The following is a 12,673-nucleotide window of genomic DNA, read 5'->3' as shown; positions in this document are numbered from 1 at the left end:
GTGAATTTTGCACCGAAATCCATGTCAAATCCCAAAACAATCTGCTTCCAATGTAAGCGATGGGTTTCCGCAGCCCTGGTCACAGGCATCGGACGTTTTTCTGCATGACCTTAGGACAGATCCCCGTGTGGATCGGCAGAACTGCAAAATGCTCTTCCCCTGCAGAAATCAGGGGATTATTCTCAGTAGAGGGTAACCTATACCATGGCACCACCTTGTGGATATTCCCTCACGTCTATGGAGAAGCGTCGGTCAGTCCGGCCCCTGTCATTGTCTCCATCACATGCAGGTATCCCTTTAATAACTCTCCGGTCTCTGGTATCTCCTGAAGTTTAAGGTTTTTTCAGTGTTTTTATTCCTGTGCAGCCCCGTTTAATGTGTTTTTTTTTTTTTCCACCCAGTGGTAAGTGCCGTGTGCCCGCCTGGTGTGACCGTGTTCTGTGGAGGGGCAGCAGCGTCAAGCAGCTTAAGTACCGCAGCCACATGGAGCTCAAAACCAGTGACCACAAGCCCGTCAGCTCGCTCTTCAGCATCGGGGTGAGTACAGTAGCATTCCTCTAGCACAGGGTTGCTCAACTCCGGTCCTGTGGACCCACCTACCGGTCAGGATTTGAGAATATCCCACAGAATGAATACCTGTGGTAAGTCCTGATGCATGGACACTAATTATATCAGCTACCTAATTCTAAGGAAATCCTGAAAACATGACCGGCAGGTGGGTCCTGAGGTCCGGAGTTGAGAAACCCTGCTCTAGTCCCTATAGGTACCGCATTATCCGAATGGTACTGAGGGAGAACGTTTAAGAAGATCTAGAACATGTGATTGATTCTTTTTTTATTTTATTACATGTTTTGCTAGTATCGATACATTGTAACAAACTATCAGCGAGGGGCTGACTTGTGCTGCTGGTCTCAAGGGTAACAGACCCTGTAGGAAGTATTAGTGCAGGGAATGATCAGGAATGTTTCTATTCACTTTCACAAAGCCCATTAGAGACTTGTAGAACTTCATTGCTCTCTGATTAGGCGGTCTCCTCCTCGTGTCTCTTATAACCAGCGCGGTCTTTTCTCCGGTTTCAGGTTAAAGTTGTGGACGAACGGAAATACAGGAAATCGTTTGAGGACATTGTGCGGATGATGGACCGGATGGAGAACGATTTCCTGCCGTCCTTGAAGCTCAGCAGATCAGAAGTGAGAGAATACTTCATGTTATTTACCAGTCGCCCTGCAGATAGCGCCCCCTAAAGGGAGGGAGAATGACACCCTGCCTCTACCGTGTCTTGTGTCATCAGCTGCTTCTTTCCATGTCTTGCTTTTCAGTTGTCTCATTCTTTCCGTCTTGCAGTTTAAGTTTAATCAAGTGCGATTCCGGCAGCTCCAGAAAGAGAAGTTTGTCATCCAGAATGACGGTCAGGTCCCCTGTCACTTCTCCTTCATCCCCAAACTGAATGACTCCCAGTACTGCAAACCCTGGCTGCGAGCCGAGCCCTGCGAGGGCTACCTGGAGCCAAGTAAGGGTGTTAGCTGTCTGTCCGTCCATCTGTCTTCCCCTTTCTTCCCTTCCTTCTTTCCATTCTCTTCCCTTCTGTCCTCCTTTCCATGTCCTTCCTTCCTATCTTTCCGTCCTTCCTTCCTATCTTTCCTTCCCTCCTGTCTTCCATCACTTTCCTTCCCTCTTTCCTCCCCTCTCTTCCTTCCCTACTTTCTCCTATCCCTGTGTTCTTTCCCTGTTTTCTCACAACCCCCCCTCCAATCCTTCTCCCTCCCTTTCCCCCTTCTTACTGCCCGCTTTTCTCTTTCCCTCCCATCTATTCCTTCCTTCCCTCCTTTCTTCCATCCTTTCCTTCTTACCCCCCCCCCTTCTTTCTCTTTCCTTCCCTTTCCCTCCCATCTATTCTTTCTTTCCTTCCCTCCTTCCTCCTATCCCTTTGTTTTTTCCCTCTTTTCTCCCCAAAACTCCCTCCCTCCAATCCTTCCCCTTTCTCTCATCCCTTCCTTCCTTTCCCACCCTTTCTTTCCTTATTTCCCTTTTCCTTTTTACTGCCCCCTCTCTTTCCTTCCTTTTCTGTCCCATCTATTCTTTCCTTCCCATCATTCCCTCTTTCCTCCCATCCCTTTTTTCCTTTCCTTCCCCCTGCCTTTCTTCTTTCCCTCCTTCCTCCCATCCCTTTCTTCCTTTCTCCCATCCCTCGCTTCTTCCTCCCAATCTTTTCCTGCTTCCTCCCACCCATCATCTCTGCAGACCCCCTCGCTGTACACGCTTTTCTCCACTTACAGATGAGTCGGTGGAGATCAGTTTGGACGTGTACGTCAGTAAAGACTCGGTGACGTTACTCAACTCAAGTCAAGACATGATTGAGGACATCCTGGTCCTTCACCTGGACCGGGGCAAAGACTACTTCCTCACCATCAGTGGCAGTTATCTGGTCAGCTCCTTCGGGACATCTCTGGAAGCCTTGTGCCGGATGAAGCGGCCGATCCGGGAAATCCCAGTCACTAAACTCATCGACCTGGTAGGGATTGACCGCCCCTTGTGTAAAGTGTTAATATTGGGATTATCTGAGCATCGTGATGTGTACCGGTCCAACAAATGTAGAGCGAGAAGAATTGGTCACAGAGCAGTGATTCTGGGCATTTCCCCTTTTAATGTTACTGGGCAATCGCCCATTAAAAAATGCTAAATGGGAGGTCACGGCCTGAAGACCCCGCATGGTGTTACCAGTGGTATTGCTGTTGGGGCATCTCTGGAGACCGGTGCCCATTTTGCCCCTTGCTAATGACCCGATTGCATGGTGAGCCTGTGGCTTATCTGCTTCTGTGTGATTTCTGGGCATAGGTGTAAAGCCATTCATTAAATGACACCTTCTGTGCAATCTAGAAGCTGTGCCAAAGGGGTATTCTGACCACCAACCTGTACAGCATATCCCCAGGTTCCACCTCACCCACTTTTAGGAGAATGGGAGTTATGTGGCCCCATTTGGGTCCATCAGAAATACTATCAGTGTCAAAGAAACCAGAAGAAGTAGCGAGCAGGCGAAGCGTGTGCCCGACTCTCCATTAGAGTCTATAGGAGTCACAGGACCTGCTGAGCTGGGGCACCAGGGAGTGGTAGTGGGGGGGGGAGTAACAACCAGGGAGCGGTAGTGGGGGGAGTAACAGCCAGGGAGTGGTAGTGGGGGGGGAGTAACAGCCAGGGAGTGGTAGTGGGGGGGGGAGTAACAGCCAGGGAGCGGTAGTGGGGGTAGTAACAGCCAGGGAGCGGTAGTGGGGGCAGTAACAGCCAGGGAGCGGTAGTGGGGGGGAGTAACAGCCAGGGAGCGGTAGTGGGGGGGAGTAACAGCCAGGGAGCGGTAGTGGGGGGGAGTAACAGCCAGGGAGCGGTAGTGGGGGGGAGTAACAGCCAGGGAGCGGTAGTGGGGGGGAGTAACAGCCAGGGAGTAGTACTGCAGGGAGTGGTGGTGGGGGGGGTAGTCCTCCATTCAGGACCCACAGCTGCTGTGGGGACCCCACACACTGGGCAGGGATGTTTGATCTCAGTGGGCTCCATGTAATGAGGGTTTACTCTGGTAATAGCACATTATCACGGGGGTCCCCGCCTTTAGACTCCCCCTGGGGGATCTCCTTCTCATTAGCAGAGCTATAGGGTAAATTCACACCAGACAGAATTGCGCAGGTTAAATCTGCAGCGGAGTAGATGTGCTGCAAATCCGACCGGTGTGAACGCTGTCCTGTCAGGTTGCCCCCAGTCTGCTCGCTCTTCCTATGGACGTGCATTGATCTGTTTTTTTCCTCTTTTCCTCTGCTGCTTATCCTCTGCTCCTAGGGAGAAGACAGCTTCTCGGAGAAGGTAACTGCCCCCAGGACCTGCCCCTCACCCCCCGTCTGTCTCTTACTAGTTGCTTTGTGCTTCGTCTTGTGGTCACTTTGCTTTTATCTTTTTCCATCTTGTAGAACTTTTGATTCTGTTCTGAAAAAAAAAAAAAGCTTTTGACTGAAGTGACTGAGTCTGGCCTGACTGCGGGGATACCCTGAGTTCCTGGAGGACCCCTTTAAAGGGGGGTTGTCCACTTTTGCTATATTGACTTATCCTCGCGAGCAGGTAAACGGTGAAGAGAAGGCAGCACTCGTACAAGCACTGCGCTCTCTTCAACCAGCCGATCGGTGAGTCGGACCCAGCACCAACCTGATATTGATAACCTGAGGATTAGTCATCAATATAGCGAAAGCAGACAAAGGGGGTGTCCTCCCTAGCACCTTATCACCGATCCTCAGAAGTATTTGATCACTGGGACCCCCATCACTTATTGGGGAATGGTCAGACGCGTTTCGTCCTCTCTCCTTGAATGTGGCTGTGGTGCCGCTTATCTTTAGAAGCAAATGATCAGACAGCGACGAACCCGATCTGTAGGATCCTTGTTTCCCCTAATTTTTTTGAACTAATGGGCGGCTCTAAGTAATTGATATAACATTTGTTTTAAGATACAATTATAAAAATAAAAAATTACATTTCATATAAGACGAGGATAAAAATTTTAAATTATTTACAGTTGTGTTCAAAATAATAGCAGTCAGACATCACTAACCTGATCAATCACAGTTTTTGGTCCAAATTATATTTCTACATGGCAAATTATTTACTAGCAGGTGTAGTAGAGTAATAGGAATCCAACAGTCATGACAGTCATGCTGCTGATTCTCTGTAATTCAATCACTTATTGAAAGGGGCATGTTCAAAATAATAGCAGTGTGGAGTTCAATGAGTGAGGTCATTCATTCTTTGAAAAACAGGCGGCAATTATTGCCCTTATTTAAGGAAGGAAGGCAGCAAATGTTGTACATGCTGGTTACAGTGGATTTCTCTCTGAAATTCTGAGGAAAATGGGTCGTTCCAGACATTGTTCAGAAGAACAGCGTACCTTGATCCAAAAGTTGATTGGAGAGGGGAAAACATATCAAGAAGTGCAGAAAATGATAGGCTGCTCAGCTAAAATGATCGCAAATGCTCTAAAATGGCAACCAAAACCTGAAAGACGTGGAAGAAAGCGAAAAACTACCATTCGAATGGATAGAAGAATAGCCAAAATGGCAAGGACTCGGCCAACAATCAGCTCCAGGAAGATCAAAGAAGATGTAAAGTTCCCTGTGAGTCCTGTTACAATGAGAAGACGCCTCTGTGAAGCCGAGCGATCTGCAAGAAGCCCCCGCAAAGTCCCACTGGTGGAAACAAGACATGTGCTGATGAGCTTACAATCTGCCAAAGAGCACATTGACTGGACTAAAGAGACATTCTGTGGACTGATGAAAGTAAGATGGGTCTTTTTGGGTCTAGTGGCCGGAGACAGTTTGTCAGACGACCCCCAAACACTGAATTCAGCCACAGTACACTGTGAAGACCATGAAGTATGGTGACCAAGCATCATGATATGGGGATGCTTCTCATACTAGGGTGTTGGGCCTATTTATCGCAGACCAGGGATCATGGATCAGTCTGAATCCATCAGAATACATGAAGAGGTCATGCTGCCTTATGCTGAAGAGGAAATGCCCTTGACATGGGTGTTCCAACAAGACATTGACCCCAAACACACCAGTAAACGGGCAACATCTTGGTTCCAGACCAACAAGACTGACGTTATGGAGCGGCCGGCCCGATCCCCGGATCTTAATCCAATAGGAAACTTGTGGGTGACATCAAACATGCAGTTTCTGAGGCAAAACCAAGAAATAGAGAAGAACTAAGGAATGTCGTCCGACCATCCTGGGCTGGAGAACCTGGTCACAGGGGCCAGAAGATGGTGACTCTGAGCAGCACAGACGTCCAGCAGTTCTCAGAGACAGCGGTCATACAACTAAGGGTCCATTCACACGTCCGTAAGTGTTTTGCGGATCCGCACATCACAGACACTATAAAAGAAAATGCCTTTTGCGGACAAGAATAGGACATGTTCTATTTTTTTCAGGAACTGGATTGCGGATCCTGGAAATGTGGATTCGCATCTGTTCCAGCCCCATTGAAAGCGAATGGGTCCGCAAATTGCAGAACGTGTTAATGGACCCTAAATATTAGTGAAGTGATTCAAAGAAAAGCTAAATCTTCAAGCACATTACATAGTGAACGTTTGAGATTGTAAAGAAGAAGACAAACACTGCAATTTTTTTGAACAGTCTAATATTCACTTTTCTTAATTTTTTTTTAGAGGAACAATACAAATTTGATACATTTTTCTTCATGTTTTGATTTGGAATAGAATGTGTCGTGTTCCCAATGCATTTCTGTGGATGGAAATAAAAGCTATTAGAAGGGTTTTGAGCTTTATTCATGCACTGCTATTATTTTGAACACAACTGTATGTACTGATACATTAGCATTTATGGTTAATTGTAGTCACGGTCCCTCTTTTAGTTCCGACTGCGGAGCTCACGCAGTTTTGGAACCAGGTTCATGTGCAGCGGTATATAACGTTAGAGTCTCCTCTATATTATGTATTCATATGTAGCGTATCTCTATCATTTCGGATTAATATCCTTGTAGTTTCATGCTGCGTGATTCATATATAGTTAGGCGGGGTGCGTTGCGCTCTTGCGTTTCTTACCAGTAGATAGATTGATACATCCATGGCTTTATCAATGCGGACTGTTTGATCTCCTTCTATTACTCCGGGATCGCTGAGACTTGTGGTCCGTCCCCCGCGCTTCTGCCGGCACAGTGATTAGCGCATGCGTATTGAAGATATCGGGACGCCACGCGCTGCCGTTCATCCACTTCGCAGTATGTACATCGTGCTTTTGATAAACAATTTCTCTTTTAGGTGCGGCAGTTTGGATCTTTGCCAGACGCGTTTCAAACTCAAATGGCTTCTTCCTCAGCGGTTATATCTTGACTAGTTTTATTTTTATAAGTTTTTCCTAAAATAAACGTTATATTGATTACTTAGAGCCGTCCATTAGTAGAATGATGTATTGCTGTAGCTGGGAGGTTATGGCGGGCCGTGCTGTGTTCTGCCGAGCTCTTCACATAGAGCGTGTATTTCCCCTGATTTTACCAACATTGATGATGGAAACAGTCAGCAAGTGTCTTGTGTCTTCGAGCGGCATTCATTTTAGATGATGATAATGCAGATTTTATATCATCAGTCATCAATGTGTTTTAATTTTATTTTTTTATGTTCTTCAGACAAAAGCTTCAGCCGCGATATTTAATGTTGGGTGAATTGTTATTCTGCTCCAAATCCGGGTGCAGGGGTCGGAGAAATGCGGGAGACACGTATATACAGAGGTCCCTCAAGATACAATATTAATTAACCATTGTAACCTGAGTCCATAACTCTGTGGAGGACAAGTAATTTGTACCAAGTCCCCAAAATGTCATGCGGAGATAAGAGAAACTGAAGATTTGAGAAAGATAAGCAGATAACTAAGAGATAAAGCGAGTCCTTACATATAAGGAGCTGGAAATCATCTTCTATGGTGAGGACAGGAGCTTCTTCAGGGTCCAGTACAGCACACTCAGCCGCCGGAGGCTTTGGACGTGTTGAAAATGAGGCCATTGTATCTTGAGGGACCCCTGTACATATATACATCCATCTATATCTCTCTACACGTCCTGTATATATCACACTAAGGGTATTAGTCATTATTTTTAGATGTAAGATATTATTTCAGATTTGTTGGTCAGTTTTTTTGTGTTTTTTTTTTTATCATTTTAATTATTTTTTGTATAATTTATTGTGGTATTGTTTTTTTTCCTCTGATTTCTATGTAATTTATTAATTAGTTTTTATTTCAGTTTTTTTATTGTTTCTTATAAATCATCATTTAATTTTTTTTATTTTTATATTTTCTTTTTTTATCATTTTCATTGCTTTTTATATTTTATAAGATTTTCTCTGTTTTTTAAGTTAACTTATTTTATTTAGCATTTTTTATTTTCCTTGTTATTTTTGTTAATATTTCTTTTTTTTGTTCTGAGATTTTTGTAACATTATATATTTTTTTTCTATTTTTATTACTTTCTTACTGTTCATTCTAATTTTCACTACCTTTTTATTTATAGTTGTAAGATTGTTTTTTTTATTTATTTCTAAGATTTTTGTAACATTATTTTTTATTTTTTTACTATTTTTATTCTATTTCTTACTCTCCTCTCCTTTATTATTTTACAGTTTTGTATTTATTTTTTATTTTTATAATTTCTAATTATGCATAATTTTCATTACTTTTTATTCTTTGATTGTCATTTTTATTTCCCCCCCCCCCCCCCACCCCCTAAATCACAAGTTAATTTTTAGAATCTTGGTGGGGAAAAAAAATATATAAAAAAAAAAATGCAGGAATGCAAATGGGGAAAGATGCAAATCCTAAATCCCTGCTGCCAGCAGCGCCCGCCACATGAGTGAAATTCTTTTGGTTCCACATTTTATAACCTAGAAATTCTGGGAATCCAGAACAAGGAGCGCGCTCCGTCCGTGGTTGTCACGGCGGCTGAGATGGGAGGTGACATCGGTCCCGGCTGCCTGACAACTTTCTCAAACTGTTAGCACCCTCTCTGTCTATCACGTGATGCGGATCAGGATTCCCAGCTCAAAAGACTAATAATCTGCTGGGAGTTGGAGCTGATGAATGTGTTAATCATTGTCCATAAATGTATAGGTGACGTCCCCCCGTATGTGACCCCTCGGAGCACTAACTGTATGTAATATACAATCATTATTGCCCCCCTCCCCCAGGAGAAAGCCGTGATGCAGATGTCGGAGGACGTGGACGGTACTACTGACAAGCCCCTGAAGATCCCGAAAGAGATGTGGCTGCTGGTGGATCACCTGTACAAGCACGCCTGCCGCCAGGTATGTGGGGGGGGGGTCCTCTTTTCTTAGAAATTGGCCAATCAGAGGGCAGACCCGTTTACGTGGCGGATCTTACCGATGTCCTCATGATTGTAGACTAGCATGGACCGAGTGGTGGCCCCGGCCCAACAGATGGCTGCAAAACGGCTTCTCCTGTCAGCAGAGAGGGTCACATGACACAAGTCCCTGACCACTGGAGGAGGAGGAGGAGCTTACTAGATCTGGCCCCCTGATTGGTCACTTGTCTGTATTCTTCTCCATTGCTCAGGACGTTGTATTCTCTTGCAGGAAGATCTCTTCCAGACCCCGGGAAAACAGGAGGAACTGCAGCAAATCATTGAGTGTTTAGACACCAGCATCCCGGACAACATCCGTATCCTTCTGATAATCAGCCATCGTGAACACACGTGTATATATACACATACATGTATATACTGTACATGTGATACTTTGCATCAGTAATATTCACTGTTTCCTGAGCAGCAGGATGCAGTGACCAGTGTAATGTATGTGTAATACATGTTGCATCTCCCCTCACCCCGTCGCGGTCATGTTTTTCCTAATATATTCTCTAAAGCCCCGCCTCTTTGTGGGCACAGACTGATACATTGTTACGAGTCACCTTAACCTCGCCCCCTCCTCAGCTGGAAGCAACCATTCTGTAGCCGAGGCGCTGCTGATCTTCTTGGAGGCGTTACCAGAGCCGGTGATCTGCTACGAGCTCTACCAGAAGTGCATCGACTGCTCACACGACACGCGGCTCTGCCGGCAGGTACGCGGCATCGGCTGCCGGAAGCTGTAATGGTTTCGTGCCTCATTCTCTCTAACGTTTCCCCCCCCCCCCCCCTCTATAGGTGATCTCCAAACTTACGCGTTCTCACCGTAACGTATTCCGATACTTGATGTCGTTCCTGCGAGAGCTGCTGAAGTTCACTGGCGATAACAACCTGAACGCCAACCTGATTGGTAAGGACTAGGCCAACTCGCACAGCTGCCGGCTGTAACAGTGTGTCAGTGTGGGCGTCAGCCTACGGGGTGTGTGCTGCTCAGTAATACTAGGGCTGGATGTGTCTGGGTGCACACAAGACGACTATCCATTCACTGACAGCAAGTGTCAGTGACAAAGTGTATTAGAACGGCGCAGGACTGTTGGACTCTTTCTGCAGAAGCCCCCTTTAACCTCTTCATGCCATATCTGTTCTGTTCCTTCTCTTTCCTCTTTTTACTTCTCTGATATAGGCGTTTTTTTTTTTCAGATAGGCGCCCTCCCCCCCAATGTTAGGTTTAGGGGCCACACGGCCGTCATGGGAGCAACCAAGTATTGCAGGGTAGACATTGAAACGTATGGAGTCGCAGTGCGAATTGAAAGTTTGCCATGACCCCACCTAGTTTTTGTGATTCTGGATCAGTGAATCGCACGGCAACGCCGTTGATTTCCATGGCGGCTCTGCTACACCGCGATGCTTGATCACCATGTAGCCCCAGCCTTAGCCGTGGATTACAAAAACATGGTTTCTTTAATACAGGCGTCACGAACCCCCCGGCACGCCAGCTGTATTGAAAGTTATGACTCCCAGAATGAGAACTCTAATAGAAGTGAATGGAGCATGCTGGGAGTCGTAGTTTCACCACAGCTGGAGCGCCGGGGTTGCTTCACATTTTGCCGTTGGGGTCTCTTCACATTTTGCAACAATGTAGCAAAAATAAGTTGTAAAAACCAGATCACGTCTGAGTGTAATTTATAGATTTATTTATTTTTATATTTGTAGTATTTTTTTATTTATTGTTTTAATTTCATAACTTGAATCCGTACAATTATTATGTTTTCCGTTTTTCCGCACAGCTACTGTGTTCACCAGTCTCCTCCTGCGGCCTCCACCAAACCTCATGGGGAAGCAGACGGCGAGCGAGCGTCAGCGGGGCAGCACTTTCATCCTGGGGTTCCTGCTGGCGGCTGACGAGGAATGAGCCTTTATTATTCCCCCTGGAGGAGTAAAATATACGGCACAAGACTGAGAGCTGCGGCTCCGGAGGGAGGTGGCGGGGACACTGCAGAGACCCTCTACCTGGCAGGGGCGAGACACGGGTCACCTCTTGGGGATGTTATCCTGGACATTTCGGATATTTCACGTGTTGTCACTGGTGCCATAGTCCATGTCCGTTCCTTATTTAAGTGCCCTTGCTCCGCTCTGCGGCGCTTTGTCACGTGTCTGCCCCCATTTCATCTTATTTATACACTCGAACAGATGGCAACGAGAGCGTATCCGACTAATCCATTATGATGAAGAAAACGCTCCAGTGAATAAAATTATTGCTGATCCTTGGAAAGCTGGGTGACAACCAATATGGCCGCCACAGCAACTCCACAAGTTATCACCCAGCTGTAAGGGCGGCCATGTTGGGGGGGGGGGGGGTGACCGTCACCTATCTTTCCCAGAGTGAAGAAACAGCTCATGGACTCCACTTGACAGAAGACGGTGTGTTGTATTTACTGGGGACTTTTTTCATTTTTTGGTCTTTTTTTTTTCAGTTTTTTTTTTTTCTCTCTCCATAGAAGCTCACACATTTTGTTGAAACACTAGCTGACTTCTCTAAGCCTCCCCGATCCTGGGCTTTTCTTGTGCGACACACACTTAACACCCTTGAGTCTGGAGGCTCCGGTAGAAAAATGGCGCTGATGTGTCAAAAAAAAAAAACAAAACATTGCGCCGGCTCTTCTCCTCCATCCTGTCCGGTTAAAGTACTTGTTTGTTTATGCCTTTTAAAAGTGCGCCGTGCGAGCCCCATAAACCCTATAGTGGGGTCTGGAGTAATTAATAATAATGTGCAGAATTTTTCCCCAAAATGGTACAAAAATCTTTTTTTTTTTTTCAAGGAATTTTCCATTCTACCACTACGTTACATTGAGGTGAAATTAGATGTGTGGGAATTTTTTATTTTTTTTTACTTAAATTAAAATCGTGTATAATTTCTATTACCAATTAATCTTCCCATTTTAAGGTGTGTGGGCGTTCCCCTTACACTCAGAGGGGAGCTGGCAAGGAAAACTGCGACTTGAAATTCCTATGGAAATGGCGACATGGCTGACTTACCAAAAATATTGCCCATCTGTCGTGTCACCGGTTACCGAACAGTTGAAATTATTTTGCTCCATTGACTTGTCCCATATTATCTCATCTCCAGTCACATCCAAAGCTGCAGTCACAAGTCTACAGGAAACCTGGACGCTAGTAAAATTCCAAACGCAGCTTTGGGTGTGACTGGAGCATAAACCCTAATTTAAGTCAGATTTGGTACAGGAGGATTAAAGGAAGGTATTTGCAGATGTCACTGAACTTTATCTGAAGATCACGCCCATATCTGGCCCGCCGCACAGAAGCGGGGGGCGTCCCTATAAGATACAATAATACCGTAGTCCTGTGTCAGCGGAAATCTCAGAATGTACAGTATTGGGATTTATTTTTTACACGTCGATTCTTTTAAAGTCTTTTATTTGCATCTTTATTTATTTTTCTAGGTTTAAGAATTAAAAAAAAAAATATGGAAAAAAATAGTTTGGTTTTATTTTAATGGAAATCCCAAAAAGTAGAAATTGTCCAAAGTTTCTGATAGAGATAAGTTTTATTTGGCGCCAACATATTCCGCAGCGCTTTACAGTGAGACGTAATATATGGTGATATTCATTATCCCATGTGTTCAGCTGACTTAGGCCTCATGTATTTCGCTGTCTGCAAAAAAACGGATCCGCAAAAAATACGGATGACATCCGTGTGCATTCCGTATTTAACGGAACAGCTGGCCCCTAATAGAACAGTCTTATCCTTGTCCGTA

At 45.3% G+C, this 12,673-nt stretch overlaps 1 protein-coding gene across 5 annotated transcripts in view; it reads left to right on the top strand.

The window, feature by feature from the left end:
* Positions 1 to 12,393, top strand: part of OCRL (OCRL inositol polyphosphate-5-phosphatase) — a 42,088-nt gene extending 29,695 nt beyond the window's left edge. For 4 of the 5 annotated variants that reach the window (XM_044305452.1, XM_044305451.1, XM_044305449.1 and 1 more), the window contains 10 exons: positions 402 to 537; positions 1,080 to 1,190; positions 1,345 to 1,510; positions 2,277 to 2,512; positions 3,823 to 3,846; positions 8,726 to 8,842; positions 9,131 to 9,215; positions 9,487 to 9,614; positions 9,697 to 9,808; positions 10,686 to 12,393. In XM_044305452.1, the coding sequence (XP_044161387.1) occupies positions 402 to 537; positions 1,080 to 1,190; positions 1,345 to 1,510; positions 2,277 to 2,512; positions 3,823 to 3,846; positions 8,726 to 8,842; positions 9,131 to 9,215; positions 9,487 to 9,614; positions 9,697 to 9,808; positions 10,686 to 10,810 (1,240 nt within the window). In that variant the 3' untranslated portion in view covers positions 10,811 to 12,393. The remainder of the gene's footprint in view (positions 1 to 401; positions 538 to 1,079; positions 1,191 to 1,344; positions 1,511 to 2,276; positions 2,513 to 3,822; positions 3,847 to 8,725; positions 8,843 to 9,130; positions 9,216 to 9,486; positions 9,615 to 9,696; positions 9,809 to 10,685) is intronic. The other variant, XM_044305450.1, reaches the window with a different exon arrangement.
* Positions 12,394 to 12,673: the final 280 nt, after the last annotated feature.

This window comes from Bufo gargarizans, chromosome 9, assembly GCF_014858855.1.
Source record: "Bufo gargarizans isolate SCDJY-AF-19 chromosome 9, ASM1485885v1, whole genome shotgun sequence".
In the NCBI taxonomy this organism is placed as follows: Eukaryota; Metazoa; Chordata; class Amphibia; order Anura; family Bufonidae; genus Bufo; species Bufo gargarizans.
The sequence above is the reverse complement of the archived record's forward strand: the minus strand, read 5'-3'. Positions and strand labels throughout refer to the sequence as shown.